General features: G+C 32.6%; 1 protein-coding gene across 7 annotated transcripts in view; it reads right to left on the bottom strand.

The window, feature by feature from the left end:
• scalloped (TEA domain transcription factor 1 homolog scalloped) overlaps positions 1-18,258 on the bottom strand; it is a 183,960-nt gene that overhangs the window by 121,518 nt on the left and 44,184 nt on the right. For 2 of the 7 annotated variants that reach the window (XM_065364144.1, XM_065364153.1), the window contains exons 1-2: positions 11,381-11,516; positions 6,185-6,388 (exon numbers count right to left, since the gene is read on the bottom strand). The exons of 2 other annotated variants lie outside the window; for them this stretch is intronic. In XM_065364144.1, coding sequence (XP_065220216.1) covers positions 6,185-6,272 — 88 coding nt within the window. In that variant the 5' untranslated portion in view covers positions 6,273-6,388; positions 11,381-11,516. Of the gene's footprint in view, positions 1-6,184; positions 6,416-11,380; positions 11,517-18,258 lie in introns of those variants that run through there. 3 more of the 7 variants (XM_065364147.1, XM_065364148.1, XM_065364145.1) reach the window with 2 other exon arrangements.

Below are 18,258 nucleotides of genomic sequence, written 5' to 3'. Positions count from 1 at the left end.
GTGTGCAATTTCAATTTCCTCAAAGTTTCGCAAAATTCAAGGTTTTTGGAACAAATTACTGTTGAGTTTTTTTCAAGTTCTTGGCAATTTAAAAAAATTTTTGCAAATATTTTTTTTGGCAGTTTTTGAGGCAGCAATATTTGTCATAGTCTTTTTTTGGATTTCTGTGGGTTTCTTTTCGCCATTGATTTTCCATAGGTTTTCATTTTCAACAATTTTCAAGTCATTTTATTGAATTTTCGAAAATTTTAAAGTAACTCACAAAAAATAGTCCTTAGAAAAAACTAGAAAAAACTCAAAAAACAGAACATTTTTAAATAACACCAACAGCTTTATTGGCAAAAAAAAACGAAAGAGCTTCCCTGACTCCTCAAAATACAATATGCAAAAATTATATATTAGCAAAAATTGTATGAAAATTGTTAACAATTGATTTAAAAAAGGATAAAAAAAAACACCCGAAACTGTAAAATTGAACAAAATATCAAATTGCTACAAAAATTGTTAGCAAACCACTAAAAAGTGGATAAAAAGCCAGTTAAAATTGCGAATTTACATGAAAATCTAGCACGATAGTGTAAAAATGATGAAATCACTGCCTATAAAATCGATAAAATTGATTAAATTAGCAGAAAAAAGACAAAAGTTGAGTTAACATAAAAATCGTTAAAAATGACAACAAAAAATAATGCTGAAAACTTGAAAAATATTGCAAAAAATGATGGAAAATGAAAAAAATTGCATAAAAATCCATAGAAATAGAAGAAAAGCTGCCCCAAAATTTGACATATTGTTGTAAGATTGAACAAAATATCAAATTGCCACAAAAATTCTTGGCAAACCACTAAAAAGTTGATAAAATACCAGTTTAATTGCGAGAATTCCAACAAAATCGGTAAAAATTCAGAAAAATGGCAATCGCATTTAATTTACATAAAAATCTAGTATAGCACAATAGTGTAAAATTGATGAAACCACTGCCTATAACATCGATAAAATTGTATAAAATCAGCAAAAAAAAAACACAAAGTTGAATTGACATGAAAATCGTTGAAAATGACAACAAATTTAAATAATGCTGAAAACTTGAAAAATAATGCAAAAAATAATGGAAAATTAAAAAAATTGCATAAAAATTCAAAGAAATAAAAGAAAAGCTGATTAATTGACCCAAAATTTGACAACTTGTTGCAAAATTGTACACAATGACAAAATTGTCTAAAAATGGCAGGAAAAGGCCAAATTGACATAAAGATCTTTGAAAATCAAATTGAAATCAATGATCATCATAAAACAGGCCAAGTTTAGAAAAATACCCTACCCAAGAAAATGCCGAGAGGAAAGATAATTATTCAAGCAGGAAAGTGTCAAGAATCGCCAGAAATTTAATAAAATGGAATAAAAATCAATCTTAAAAAACAATAACAACGCAAAAATAAATGTTCCAAAACTAAATTCTGCCAAATATTGCAGAAATAGCACAAAAAACTAATGAAAAGAACTACCAACATTCAAAAACTGGAAAAATTCCTGAAAATTGCAAGAAAGAAAAGTTGACAAAAGTGCCAAAAAGAACCAGAAATCAAACAACATGTACTTACTAAAAATTCAAAAAAATTGAGAGAAATAGTCAAAACTCGTGAAAATTATAAAAAACACGAAAATAATTTTTTCAAAAAGACCTGACTACTTAAATTCAGCGAAACATGCTGAAAATTGAGCAAAAAACTGTTGAAAATATTATAAAAATTTGATAAAATTCGAAAAAGTTGCCAAAAACATTGAAAAACACTCCAAAAAATTATCAGAAATTAAGAAAAAGCAATAAAACGTTACGAAAATTGAAAAAAATTGCAATAAGTAATTCACAAAAACATTGAAAACATAAAAAAAAATTTCTAAAAAAACCGAATTTTACGAAATAATAACCACAGAAATTGAACAAAAAAAAAAGCAGAAAACGACATAAAAAATTGGAAATTGATGAAATTTTGAAAGACATTCTAAAAGTTGTAAAATCAAAGGTGTCATAAAATTACCCAAAATTTAGCAAAATGTTACCTAAACATGAAAAAAAATCCAAAAAATCAACTGAATACGTATGAAAAAAATAGCTGTAAATAACTTGAAAAATTAGTAAAAACCCTCAAAAATACGCTAAAAATTGCTGAAAATGTTGATAAATTTCAAAAAATTATCAAAAAATTTACTAAATGGCATTACAGTTGTTGAAATTAAAGAAAAATGTACCTACCTAATTCTCATTTTTTTAAAAACCACGAAAAATGTGGCAATAAGTAATTTGTTTAGTGACACAAAAATTGAATAAAAATCTTGAGATTTGAGTATAAGTAAATTGCAGCAACAAATGTTACAAAATGCACGAACAATACTTCCCTATGGCCATAAAAACCCTCGAAAGTCAGATTAAAATAATATACCTAAATTATTACAATATACCTATGAATGATGATCTATCGTACTATTGATATATCGAAAGGATTTTCAAGCATGCTACAGCGGTACTTTTTCACATCTAAGATAGGTTAAATTGCCACTACACCCAAATGGTCATCTCGTCCCTCATTTTTTTACAACAAACACCGCTAACCAACTTGATTTTTTTCATACAATTCCAAAGTACTAGGCAGCAGGCTACCTGCTACCTACGTGGACAAAAAAAAAACATTTGTGTACATATTTTATACACGCATGATGCATTCAAAGGATGACAGGAAATTCAGTTTGTTTGTGCTGAGACGCTGTCGTCGTCGGCTACACATACTGTACGTATACAGTATAAATGTAAATTAAGAAGCTGAATTACGTTGATTTACGATTACATAAACAAAAGTAGGTTATGAACAGTTGATCGACGACGACGGTTTAATGGATTTTTATAAAAAATATTTTATATATTTTTTTCCCTTTGGAACTATAATAATAATACGACGACGTGTATATTCTCGTGCTGGATTTAATCTGTGTTGACTGTTAAGACCAAATATGTATGTTAAATTGAACACATTGGCTGTTGCAGCCGTCTCCAGACGATTCGTATCATAACTTTTTCCTGATGTAATTATAGCGAATACATGTGTACGAGTATTATGCATAAAACGTTATACCGCGGACATATGTATGGAAGGTACATAATGATAATGTATCGTACTTATGTATCTTTTCTCGTAATATGTGTGCATCCTATTGGAATGGGTCAGAAAACAGGTGGACACTTTTCGATGGAGTTTTCGAGAGAATTTTCCGACCCAACAGAAAAAATGTATGTTTCTTACTCTAAGGTCTAAGACCTATTTAGTATTTAATCATGTTCTGTTTTGAAAAATTGATGAAATTTTTTTTTCAATAAAAAATCTACAATTTACTCAGAAACTCTGACGTCATTCAGGCAAGGGCTATTAAAATTTTAGTACATATAAAAATAGACGTCCTCATTATATATTTATCTAGGTACATAGTAATAGGCAATAATAAATTCATGGCGCCAACAACATTTTCATAAAATTTTTCTATTTTGTATTACCTGACTGAAAAATTCATAGATTTTTTTTCAATTTTATTTTTGTACAAAAATATCGACCCTTCCAAATAACTCTAAATTATTGATTACTTAAATAACATTTATTGATGAATATTTTTAAAAAATCAGCGTACATTCAACTGAATTTGGACTCATGAGCAGTATGAAATTATGTAAGAAGAAGTCTCCCATTATGACATTTCGGCAACATTGTATATATGAACTTGAATAGTACATTAATTTTATAGTTCTTTGAAATAAGGAATGCATGTAAATTTAATTTTTGTGGGTTAAGCTCTGACGTCCGAATTTTGGAAAAAAATAATTGGGTAGCTAACTATTTGAATACTTAGTTGATCAAAAGTAAAAGTACCTACTCGAGCTAAAATTTTTGCATAAATTACGCAATTAAGTTTATATTAAATTATTTAGGTAGGTAGTTTAAATGCATATTTGCACTATTCAATAATGTATTTTGCATAAGTATGCATTTCATCTGTCATAAAAAAAAAATGAAAAGTTATTCCAATTACATTAATTGGAAGGAAAGAAGAGGAAATCCGCTAAATTATAATTTTTCGTGCATTTTAATTACTCATCGTATAGAAAGTAATCAAAAAACTGTAAATAAGTATTCAGCATGTATGAAATATTCGCGGATCGTATGTCTATGCAGGTGACTTTTGAAACGGAAATTGACAAAGTGAACATAATAAAGCATGTTGGTCAAGTTCGAGAATTTTCTAATACTTAACAAAACATAAAATAATTTTAGCACGAAATTAATATTTTTAGTACGATTTTCTTTCAATTTTCAACATCACAAAAAATGTTCATGGATAATTTGAAAATCACTAAAACGTTTCAGAAAATGAAAATTCATGCTATTTTCATGCCTTTTTTCGGGATTTTGAATTTTCTATGAAAGTTCCCTCCATCCTTTGCTCCATATTAGTCGGGAGGACGCATAAGGATCTATTGACCCCCCCCCCACGAGATCATCCGGGACAAATTTATTCTTGAAGAGGGAGTCCTGAGGAACATTTTTAGCTCTTGTCCTCAAAATAAAAAAATAGTGGCCGTACTCACAAAATGGCAGCCGAAATCGCAGATTTAGCGTTCCAACATAGGACTTGCACGACATTTTTAAAACCGTACAAAGGTAGATCGAAAGATCAGGCAAAAAATTATCACCTGTCAAAATTTCAAGGGCTAAAGTGCCTTTTTCGATTTTTGGTGAATTTTTGAAAAATCAAATTTAGGCCAAAAATGAGGGGAAAATCGAAAATTTTACTAAATTAACCAAGAAAGCTTAAATTTGGGATATACCCTATTTTCGACCAGCCAAATCGATAGGAGACTGTTTCAAACCATTTTGAGCAGTTCTGGAGTCTCCAGCAGATTTTTGAAACTCGAAATTCCCACAAAATCTTATCAAATGGAGTTGGAAAACCAAAATTCATTCTGCAAATTAATTTCCATACGCTACGAAGTCGACTGCAGGTAGATTTCTAGTCGTCTTGGAGCCTCCAGCGACTTTTTGAAAGGTTGTATGGCGTTTTTTGGAAAACTGAAACTTCCAAAAAGTAGCTGGAAGCTTTAAAACCATTTGAAACCACCATACAGTCGACTTCGTATCGTATTGAAATTAGTTTTCGAAGTTAATTTCAGCTTGCTATGCTAACTTCATTTGATAAAATGTTGTGGGAATTTTAGATTTCAAAAATCTACTGGAGGCTCCAGTAATTTTCAAAAAGTCGCTGAAAGTTCCAAGATGACTTAAAATCTACCTGCATTTGACTTCGTAACGTATTGAAATTAGTTTGCAGAATGAATTTCGTCTTTGCAACTCCATTTGATAAAATTTTGTGGGAATTTCGAGTTTCAAAAATCTGCTGGAGGCTCCAGAACTACTCAAAACGGTTTGAAACAGTTTCCTATCGATTTGGCTGGTCAAAAATAGAGTATATCCCAAATTTCAGCTTTTTTGGTCAATTTGGTAAAATTTTGGTTTTTTCCCTCATTTTTGGCCTAAATTTGATTTTTAAAAATTCACCAAAAATCGAAAAGGGCACTTTAGCTCTTGAAATTTTGACATGTGATAATTTTTTACCTGATCTTTCGATCTACCTTTGTACAATATAAAAAATTTCGTGCAAGTCCTATGTTGGAACGCTCAATCTGCGATTTCGGCTGACCTGTCAATAAAATGGCCGCCATTTTGTAAGTAGGACCTTTTTTTCTGAGGACAGGGGCTAGAAATGTTCTTTAGGACACTCCAGTTGAGAAAAAAATTGTCCCGGAGGATCGACGGGGGGGGGGGGGTGCAATAGATCCTTGTGCCCCCTCCCCAGACTATATATACCTAGTTACCTACTCTAATTTGAAGAAAAATTGATCCATTTTTCAGCCAGTTTTCCAGCCAATCTCATTAATTCTCCTGCAACTGCAATAATTTCCACCATTTTCCTCAATTCCCATTAATAAAATTCTCTTAAAAATAGCTCGATATTAATCACGCTAAAAATAAACAGCAGGCAATCGATCAGCAGCACCCAAATACCCAAAAGCCAGCAGCAGCATCATCATCATTCGGGGAGTTTGAACTCGTATAAAAACTAAAATCAAGAGATAAATTTTTACCAGTCGAATGATTGGATTCCGGCGGCGGGGGGGATAGCTCTGAATCATCCATACTCAAGACCTGAAATGATCTTCGGGTATCTTCCATAAAGGTGCTCAACACCTTGACCTATACAGGCTACGCAACCCTTTATCGCGGTCAATTCTCTAGATGGTAGAAAAAATCATACTCTTGAACAGAAGCCAGGTCAGGTCGGTTGGGTTCTAGGCAACAAGTCGAAACACAATTTCCTACAATATTTTTAAAACACAATGAACATCATTGTAGAGAAAAAAAAGAAAAAGAAAAAGGAAAACCTTCCACACACGAGGTGGATCATTAAAAATAGACGTAATTTAAATATAAAAGCCATATACATAAGGTTGGCCGCCACATCGTGGTATCGCGTTTAAATGTAGGTATTTTTGAACGACGACGTCACCAACGCATTATTCTCGCGCTCTTTCACTGTCTCTTTCTCTTCTGCATCTCCATCTTTGCATCACTGTGCTGTGTGTGTACAGAATTGAGATGAAATAGACGTGCAGCTCGACTCTATTTACACAGAATAGAATATACAGGTAGAGAGAGAGAGGTACGGTACCACAGGCACAGGCACAGGTCAACTTCATCAATCTCTAGTCACCTAATCACACGAGAGCTGCGGTCATATACCGCCACGCCAACTCTCAATCCCCTAATCGTAATCATGATGAAGATTACCAACTCTACCGCCACGTTCTCCCTGTCTGTCAAAAAATCAACACCCTGATATGCTCGGGCACCGATCAGCAATCCCAATCCGAATCCCAATCGTCGGCATTTCCTTAAAAACCAGTACACGCAGGCAGCGGAGATAGTTCGTGGTTCAACGAACGATTAAACCGGCGATAGTATCTCGACGGTGACGCGATGTAAAAACGTGTTACGATAAAGAAACAAAAAGTGCACTACAAGGTAATTATTTTTAATGTATGAAAAAAAAAACACTACCTAAGCACCGATACACGATGCGTAAACAAATGTGCACCGCGTACACTGTACAGTCGTCGCGTTTCTCTAACTGCTGCGTCGAATAGTAATGAAAACACTATTCGTGAAATGACTAATACGAAAAACCATACAGTACTTAGGCAGTGTTTCCTAAACTCCATCTCGGCCAACTTAACACATCTTCGATGACTCATATCGGATCGAGAGAGACCCTATGATTAAATCGTTGGAAACCTCATCAACGACCCGGCCGCGTATTGTCTTCTAGATAGACGAAGAGAAGGTGGAGGGACAAAAAAAATGGGCGATGGCGGTGTTTTTTTGTCCTTATCAATTACCTACGTGCGTGAAATTGTTCGAATTTATAAACAAACACCACCGGTATAATGGCGGGCTTATTGTTTTGCCCGAATTAGTGGGGAAAACATTCGGCTATTGCTAGGTGGATTGTTGACCTGTTTGGAGACTGTCAGACAAGAGCATAGGGTAACCTAGATTTGGAGTTCTGACAGTTAATTTGAAAAATCGTTCAAAAAGTTGAATTTTTGAATTTTGATCAAAAATTATCAAAAGCGAAGTCCAGGGCTCGTACTTAATTTTGTCTAAAAAAAAGCAACTTTACTTGGTAACAAAAAAAGTTCGAAAAAATAATTAGAAAAGTGACCAAAAAAGGTGACAAAATGTGAGCAACACATTTTCAGAAAAAATCATCCAAGTTTTTTTTGAAAAAAAAAAAACAGAACATAACAAAATGAAATTGAAAAGTTGAACTATTTTACAATCGTTTGAATAAAAAAGCGAGACTTGGACAATTTAGCAGAAAAGGGGGCTTTTGGCAATTTCTGGCAAAAAATCGTAATTTGGACAATTTTTGTAAAAAAAGTGTCACATTTTGAAATTTTCTGCAAAAAGAACAATTTTTTGCAATTTTGCTAAAAAAATTTAAAATTTTTGTCGATTTTTGCCAAAAAGCAAGACTTTTATGATCTCAGCAAAAAACATGATTTTTTGGCAATTATTGGCAAAAAAAATGATGCTTTTTCGCAACTTTTGGGCAATTTCTGGAAAATAAACGAGATTTTCTTGGACAATTTTGGTAAAAAAGTGAAAATGAAGTCTCGTTGAAATGAATCATATTCAACGGATGAGATCGATTTTAGATCATGGTCGTTTTTTGATCAAATAAGTGTAAGGCCAAGATTGATTTTTAATTTCTTACTTGACTGATCTTATGAGATCGCAAATCGAAAGTGAATCGATTTATGAGGTTCGATTAATCGATTTTCGATTCGATCGATTTTCAACTGGGAAATTTACTTTCGACTTTGAGACAAAAATTGATTTTTCATTTCGAACATGATTACTCACATGGAATCGAAAATCGAAAATAAATCGATTTCCGTGATTTTAATAATCGATTTTTGATCAAGATTGATTTCGGAAGAGGAAAATCAAGGATCAACTTGACTTTTTATTACAAACGTGATCGATCTTATCCGGATGAAAAATCGCAAACAAATCGATTTTTGAGGTTCGATTAATCGATTATCGATCATGATCGATTTTTACCCAAGAAACTTACTTTCGACTTAAATGCAAAAATTCATTTTTCATTTCAAATATGATTGATCACATGGAATCGAAAATCGCAAATAAATCGATTTCAGTGATTCTAATAATCGATTTTCGATCATTATCGAATTTGGAAAAGGAAGACCAAGGCTCAACTTGACTTTTCATTCCAAACGTGATCGATCTTATCCGGGCAAAAAATCGCCAACGAATCGATTTTAGAGGTTCGATTGATCGATTATCGATCATGATCGATTCATGATCAGGAAATTTATGCGTGAAGAGATAATTGATTTCTAATTTCGAATTCAAACATGATCGATTATCATTATATGGAATCGAAAATCGCAAATGAATCGATTTTTGAGGGTTCGATCAATCGATCTTTGATCGTGAACGATTTTCGATCGTGATTGATTTCATTTCGTACATGATCGATCAAACGTATCGAAAATCGTAGATGAATCGATTTTTTAGGGAATGATTAAATCGATTTTCGATCATGATCAATTTGTAATCGAAATGTTTATTCTCAAATTTTTCAATTCGAACATAATCGATCATCTGGAGTCGAAAATCGAAAATAAATCGATTTTTGGAGTTCGATTAATTGATTTTCGATCTAGATCGATGATTTGTAAATGGAAAGTTTACTTTTGAGGGTAAAATTGATTTTTTTATTTCGAACATGATCGTAAAAAATTGATTAGAAAATTGCATAATAAATCGATTTTCAAGTTTCGAATTCGATAGATTGATTTTTGGTGGAAAGCTGTTTTCAACTCCCCCCCCCCCCCTTCACCGTATTTTTATTTAACAAAAAAATCATCAAGTATCTACTTTTGAAAGTTTTCCTACTGAAGTTCAAATTTTTCTATATTATTTGAAAAGAATTGACTGCCTTTTTTCAGCTTTGCTCTCTTCGTTTCCCCATCCCTCCCCTCCTAATCTCGGCTCTTCTCTGATTCATCTTTGAGGTGAAAAGTCCTCTAAGCAGATCCTTATTTTTCGAGAGTTTTACGATCATTCGTGTCATTCAATTTACACCTTACCACCCCCATCCTTCCTTATCCAAAATCTAAAATCCCAGTATGCTTAAAGGCTTCAATTATTTGTCTTTACAACGGTTTACTTAGTTTAGTTGGTGAATTTTTTGGTTCAACTTGAACTTTCACTGTTCCTCTCTCTTCACTGCCAGAAAGTTTTGAATTCAGCTCGTTTACTATTTTTTTGAAAAAATGGATGCAAAATGAAAATACCTGGGACTTTTTTGAAAAATTTTCAAAACATGGAAAATTCTAGGATGTGCTGAAAATCTCAAATGAACGGATTGAAACCGACATCAACCGACTCAAGAGCTCGAAAATGGAGAATGAACCAATTTTTAGATTTCTATTTTCATTGGATCAAATTTTGTTCCAAAATTCGTGTAGGTAAACCCAAAAAATGATACTCAACTAAAAAATTTTTACAGCAGAGTAATTATGTTGTTTTTTCAATTTTTTCGGTTTTTCCCCGACAATTTTCTGTCGATTGCAATAACTTCCTCGTTGGAAGAAGATTTATCATCATTCAGATTTATCAGGGGTTCTAAATGTGTTTTTAGAAAGTCTGTACCTACTAGGTATTGTTCGCTCAAAAAAATCGGGGAATTCAGATTTCAAAAGTTTTTTCCACTTCGAGTCATCACTTTCACGTGACCATCCAAATTTTTACAAACTGAAGCACCTATCAGTCGGTTTAATTTGAGCATCTTTTTCAGTGCTTTGACAAAATTTAGCTCAAAAAACCATCTCTCTGCGATACTCGTTGTTGAAAAAACCTTACATATTTTACGACTAGGTATTCCTACGATAAACGTGAAATTATTCCGAACATATACATGGACCGCGAATGCACCCCGTCGATAATTATGAGGCACTTTTAGTAGGTATACGTCGTCGTCGTCGTCGTTGTGGTTGGAACAATAGGGCCGCGTATTGAGTCACTCATGTGACGGATGTATGATGCATTAATCAGTTTAGAGAGAGGTGTAACTGCGTTCTACTCTGTCTATCTCACTCATTCTCACTCTCTCTCGACATTTTATTACCCAGCCTATTTGATCGATACTTGCATATAAACAACGTGGGAACGCGGCGTACCAATTAGCAATAAAATTATATATACGAATACAGGTTAACCATCGCGTTGTCGTCGTATTTACGTACTGTACACTCGTATAAGAAGAGAAGACGTGCGAGCGGAGTACACGCGTATATGTATTTTTTAATGCCCTCCATCGTAATTAAACAATTTGAAAAAAGAACACAACACAACTGTCTTCCTAACTACTCGTAAATGAATATATCGGTCGAATAGTGGAGAGGCGCGCATCGACAAGTTCATTATGCTCTCTCTCGACGATGAGGCACGTCGCGTCGCCACGCCAGTTACGTAAGCTAATAACGTTATGTTGTGTTATGTTATGTTACGTTACATGCACCTTAGGTGCATCTACATACGTACATACGATAATAATACATATAAGCGTATAGGTATTTAAAGCATTGCTCTATCTATAATAACGTAACTAAAAAAAAGGAATAAAAATGTAAAAAAAAAGTTACTATATCGTAAAATCAAAGCTATAAACAAAGTACATGTCGTACCTTCGGTAGAATACGCCATAAACTGCGTAAATCGGCGATCTAGATAACTCTATTTATAGTCTGACAACGCAACACAGTGAGAAGAACAGAAGTAGTACCTAGATACAGTAATACTTGACTAGAGCTCTCCACTCACCTGAAACAGATCGAAAATAAAGAAATTTTATTAAAATAACGTAAATCTTGTGAGTATGTATTAATTAATAATGAGTATTTTTGATAAGAGTGCAGTTTTTTGACTCAATTTGAGGTTCGAAGTCCTTCCTTCCATAGCTACCAGTTCGAACAATTCGTGAAAAATTTACGAATGAAAGTGGGTAAGAATTTTCTCAGTGTGTGTACTTGACACTGGCAAGTTGCAATGTCACCGAGTTATGCTCGTAATTCTTCGTAAAGTCAATACAAAGAACAGAGATCTATGCTTACTCAAGTTTGAAGTACATACGCAAGATAGCAAAAGTAAATTCTAAATTTATTTTATAGAACTTCTTCAATTTTCAATAACTGAAGGAGTTACTGACGATACTTGAAGATTCTTATATTGGCAAAATTGCATATAATTTTCTTGAAGTGCAGGAGAACTTATCAAAATTTATTTCAATGTACTTGGTGAAATTTTTATTAAATGCTGCTGTAATAAAAATATGCTGAAACATACATATTAAAAATTTTCATCATATTCCCAACAATTTTTAGGAGAAATTATTTTTACAATATTCAATCTCATTTGAGACTATTTTCAAACATTTTGAGTAATTTTAGTGAGGAAAATATTATCCTTCTATGTAGATTTTGATTCAAAATCCTTTTTCAAGGAATATTTGAAATTGCAGAATTTACACAGCATTTGGAGAGAATTTTTTGTCCGTCAGAATTTCAACATTATTTTCATTAAATTTTTCTCAGACTTTCATTGATTTTTACGTCTATTTTGATGATTTTTCTATTGATTTTAGACATTTTTCAGTCAATATTTTGAGTCTTACTAAAATTTCTGAAAAGTATTCACAAAATTTTAGGCCACATTTCATCAACTTTTATACCATTTTCAACAATTTTCATGCATTAACTCGAACCAATTTTTTTGGAAATTTTTATTTCAGGGTGTCCACTCATTTCTAGAAATGATTTTCCCTGACTTTTCCAGGTTTTCCAGACCAATTTTTCCATTTTTCCAGACAATTTTTTTCATTTTCTCTGCTTACCCCACACTCTAATTTTATTAAAGAGTAATTTTTTTGGGAGGGGGGGGGTGTAATTTTATTTCATAAGCTTCTCTTAGAACTGGATACTTCTTTGGATATAAAAAAACAGCTAAACTTTGATTATTAACTTTTTAAATTAAAAATGAATAAATAAATAAATAAAACATGCATCAATTTTAGCCCAATTTATACAATATTCATATGACTTATAAAAATTTTTCTTTTGTTTTTTGGATTTTTGGAGGCCTGAAAATATGAAATTTGCTTATTTCAAAACGAGAAACAAATTGGCCCGAGCGAAGCGAGGGCATAAACTTTGAAAATTTTCATTTCAAGATTCCTAAAAACGAGTTTTTTTTAATGCAGAGTTTTTTTTTGGTTTCTTAAATTTTAATATTGGAATGATGTTTTTTTGAAAGAAGTTTGTGAGGACAAGTAGTTTTCTTTTGGCTTTTAAAATTTTAGAATTTGAATGATGTTTTTTTCAAAGGAAGTTGATTTTGACAAAGAAAACAGAACAGACTCAAGCGAGGGCGAAAGCTCTTGTAAATTTGTATTTCGAGATGCATAAAAACGATGTTTTTTTTGTGAGTATATGTAGTTCATTTTTTGGTTTCAAAACTTGATTTTTATTATCTAGAAAAATGTTCATCTTGTTTTTGAAAAAGAAAAGAAAACAAGCCCGAGCGAAGCGAGGGCAAAAGCTTTTGAAAATTTGTCTTTCAAGAAGTAAAAAATACCGTTTTTCTTTCATCACAGGTCCTAAGGTCCTTATCTAAAATTTGCAATTGATCGTTTTTTCAAAATTCCAGGGATTTTGCGAGAGAATTACGAAATTCCCTGACTTTTCCCTGACTTATCCAGACCGACCAAATTCCCTGACTTTTCCAGGTTTTCCAGTCTTGTGGACACCCTGCATTTTGTCCATCGCAATATTTTTTTTCAGTAATATTTTCACAGGCTCAACATTTTTTATTACTTTTTGCTCATTTTTGGCCAATTTCACAGCATCTAGATCAATTTTTACAATTTAAGGGACTTTTTTGATATTTTGAGAAATGCTTATATTTTTACAGAAGTTGAGAAAAATTTCATAAATTTTCGCATCTTATTCCTGATTTTTTTAAAATCAAGTTTCAGTGATTTCGGTGAAATTTTGGCAAATTTTCTCAGTCTTTGTTTTCAACATTTTGAAGAATTTTAATAAATACTCGTACTTCATTCAATTTTACAATATTTTAAAATGATTTCCATGAACATTTTTAGGCAATGATCAGGGCTCGTATTCCATTTTTTTCTTTTTTAAATCAACTTCAGAACCCAGAAGGGTTTGAAAAAGTAACCAAAAAAGTGACAAAACGTCAGCAAAACATTATAACGTTGAAAAAAAAATCACCGAAAACTAAAACATTACAAAATGAAATGTTCTGGTTTTTGATTTATTTCAAGAAGTTAAATCAAGTATTTTGTGCGTATATTTACAACGTTTTGATAAAAAAAAAAAGCGAGACTTTGACTATTTCAGCAAAAAGAGAGGCTTATTTTGGCAATTTCTGGCAAAAATTAGTCACTTTTGGACAATTCTCAGGCAATTTGCTAAAAATTCAACATTTGTTAGTTTTTGAAAAGCGAGAATTTATCCAATAATTAATTTTTGGTGAAATTAAGACTTCGACAATTTTATCAAAAGGCACGACTTTTTGGCAATTACTGGCAAAAAATAATGCTTTTTCGTAATTTTTGTCGAAAAATTCGACAGATTAGGAACCTTTATGAACAGTTCTTGGAAAAACGTGAAAATTTTCATCAATTTTTTAAAAAATCAACAATTTTAGTCAAGAAACAAGACTTATAATTTTAGCAAAAAGTAAGCTGACAAAACGAGATTTTTAGGTAATTTTTGGGGAAAAAAGTGACGATGAAATTATTGCATTATTTTTTCTTAATTTTCCATCATTTGAATGCTTCGAAGATCCAAGCGAAAATTACTTTTTGCAATTCGGACATGATCGATCACATGGAATTGAAAATCGAAATGAATCGATTTTTGGAGTTCGATTATTCGATTTTGACGATGATTGATACGTAGACTTTGAATCGAGAAGTCTATTTTTTACGCTAAAATAGAGTCGAAAATCGAACATGAATCGATTTTATTTGGGATTGGATAATTCGATTTTCATCATGATCGATTTTTGATCGGGAAATCTACCTCCAATTCTCCAAAATTATGAAAAATGGCGAAAATTTGGCATGATAAATTTCTACTTATTTCAAGATCGCCGAGTTCGAGTTCAAATTTGACTCATTTTTACGATCGAACCTCCTCTCTCACCCTTATTTCTTTTTCTCGTTCTTACAAACACGTCAAAATTCTGAAAAAAAATGAAATAAAAATTAAGAGCACTCAATGCCTCTCTCACCTTCCAATTTCGAAAAAAAAACTCGAGAATGAACAAAAAGGTAGCATGACATGTCAATCCTCATCAATTAGAAATCGCTGAATTCAAACATTTGCATAATATTCTGATTCGTTTCAGTAATCAACTATGATTTTTTTCATCATTCAGATGGAATCTTTGCAGACGACTGACAATTTTCCAATTTTGAAAAATGGTCGAAAATTTGGCATGACAGATTTTTACTTATTTGAGATCGTTGAGTTCAAGTTGAAATATTGACTCATTTTTACGATCGAACCTCTTCTCGCTCTTCATTTTTTTTCTCGTTCTTACAAACACGTCAAAATTCAAAAAAAAATGAAATAAAAATTAAGAGCACTCGATGCCCCTCTCACCTTCCAATTTCGACAAAAAAAAAAACTCGAGAATGAACAAAAAGGTAGCACGACATGTCAATCAGCATTAATAAGAAATCGCTGAATTCAAACATTTGCATAATATTCTGATTCGCTTCGGTGTAATCGACTATGATTTTTTTCATCATTCAAATGGAATCTTATTGCAGACGACTGACGCAAGCGAAAAAATAAAATGATTAGTTGGCTAAATTCTGCTCTGTTCAGTGTTCATAACTCAGCAGTTCAGCACATACTCGTACTCGTACAATCGATTCGCAGTCTCAAGAAAATAATATCGCTGGCGTATTAACACCTTAAGTGGAGTATAAATCGTGTGTTAAATGGTATCTCGTTATCACCTCGTTACGGTTTCTCCGATACGATTGGCGGACGCGGGCAGTAGACATTACCTACTAGCCATTTTTGTTCCACATAATACAGTACGAAGCTGCGAGAGAGAACTCGTATTGCTATTCGTAAAATAATAATCATAATAATAATAGAGTTCGTATGGAAGAAATAAAGCTCGTATATGTGTAATACTCGACGACAATATGTACAAATATAATAGTTCATTTCGCATGTACGTGATTTTTATTCTCGAATACAATCGTTAAACGCGCCACAATTAACCTAAAACTTAATTAACCAGCTCTGTCGTAAACATTAATTACAACTTCTTTTAAAACGCGTATGCGTTTGTTCTCCAGTTTGAAAAAAGAAAAAAAATTAGTATAGCTGTAAACGTTCTTTTTTTTTTGCATTTGCTCTTTCTGTTCGGTAACTTACTTATATTTTGCTCGATGGCTGAAAACGATATTCCGAAATAACGCGCCCGCTACTAACTTACGTACTAATTTGTGTAATGGAAATAATTCAAATGCAAATTACACGCGCCAATGTATCTGGCATGGACATCTACCTGTGTAAAAAATTAAACATATTATGTCTCTTCTTCCCCTCCTGTACCCCTCTCTTTTCGTGGTTGTTCACCTAATACGAGTACATGCTACAGGGGGGCCGGAAGGGGGAGGGGGTTCGTTATGTACAGAATGTGTCTCTTCGGTCGCGATGTCGATAAAGGAGCAGTAGGTAAGCGCTGAAACTGGGGAGGAGGCTTGGAAAAAAAAAGGTGAAAAATCAACACGCTAGGACACGTTTGAAATTATTTCGTAAACCAATTACTTATTCGTAACACGCAACGATATACTTGTACTACACACACATATGTATGGCATTATGCCGTGAGAAAAAATTATATATACTCGTAAATACGAAAAATATTTCGCCCATCAGAATGATTATTTTGATGCTACGATATACGAAAAAAAAACTACTTAAAACGATGAAAAATAAAATAAAAATGTTGAACAAAATGAAAAAAAAAAGGAGGAAAACTTTTATCGAGATTAATTATTAGGATGACATATACGTACGATAATGCGTCATCGATAAAAATCAACTTCCATCAGCTCCCATTGTTTACGTTTAATTCTTATTAATTAACCGCATTTTTTGAATTTTTTTCCTGTTGTTTTACTCTTTTTTTTTATGGTGATTGTGTACCTCTGTCTACATGCGTATACGTACTTACATTTACATGTTATCATTTGTCTCGATGATGGCATTAATGATGTACATGTGGATGTACATTACACATACCTCTACCTACGTACCTATGTTCTGCTTATACATAAAAATATTGTCAGTAAATCACGCGATTCGACGATGGACACGTAATTTTATGTTTCATCTAACGTAGAAGCTAGGCTACCTATCAATGAAACAGGGTGAAGGTATCATTGGGGTATTTTATATACGGGGTAGGGTAAGTTTATGTGCAAATGTCACGTAAACTTTCGAGAGAGATGCTGATGATATCCGATTTTTATCTAATAGCTGGTAAATTGATGATACCGTACCTATAGTACCTCATACCTAACCTACCTGCGATTTTAATGATGGAAAATGACCATTTGTGGGGACATTTTCAAACTATAATGTGTAATTCGAAGGATATGGGTATACCCTACCCTTTCACTCGTTTCTTGTATTGTAATAGGTTTGAATTATTGCTACATTTCCGTTACCTACCTATCGTGTTTCATTTTGATTTCATTTTTCGAAATTTAGATTGTAAAACTTTATAGTTTTGTGTCGTTTTGTTCGATTTTTTTTTTCATCGATTATAGAATGGAATATTTTATTTCATTTACGTATGTTCGTGGTATAATTTCTGTTGAAATTAAACTGATTATTCCTCGTTCTATTGAAATTTACGATGCTCATGTTCACAAATTTGATTTAATCCGTACGTTGATGAAAGAAATTGATTTTTTTCTAGGAAAGGGAAGGGGGATATGAAATGAGTCAACTTCTAAAATTTTCATTTTTTCTGCAAAAAGACAACTTACTAAATGAGAGTGGAAACTTACTTAATCAGCCTCAATGATTATTTTTCAGATTTTTTCAAGTGATTGGAAGCTGATCGGTTGGTTTTATGATATACACATTTTTGATGAAATGATTCCTCCTCTCAAAATGAATTTCAAATTCCGCTAACTTAACCTTATATCGATTTGGATTTGCTTAGAATTGATTTGGTAAATAGGATTTTCAATTTGACCAAATTTTCATTCAATTCTCAAATTTTGGCGTACCTCATCCTGCCACAGATACCACCAGAACAGGTGGGTTTTGTGCCAGGAAGAGGCACAAGAGAACAAATCCTAAATGTACGCCAAGTGATTGAAAAGGCAAGAGAATTCAACAAGCCAGTGTACATGTGCTTCATATATATAGGCATTCGACAATGTGAAGTGGAAGATCCTCTGATAAAACCTCAAAAAGCTTGGAGTACCGGAGCACCTTGT

Source organism: Planococcus citri, chromosome 4 (assembly GCF_950023065.1).
Source record: "Planococcus citri chromosome 4, ihPlaCitr1.1, whole genome shotgun sequence".
NCBI classification, from domain to species: domain Eukaryota; kingdom Metazoa; phylum Arthropoda; class Insecta; order Hemiptera; family Pseudococcidae; genus Planococcus; species Planococcus citri.
The sequence above is the reverse complement of the archived record's forward strand: the minus strand, read 5'-3'. Positions and strand labels throughout refer to the sequence as shown.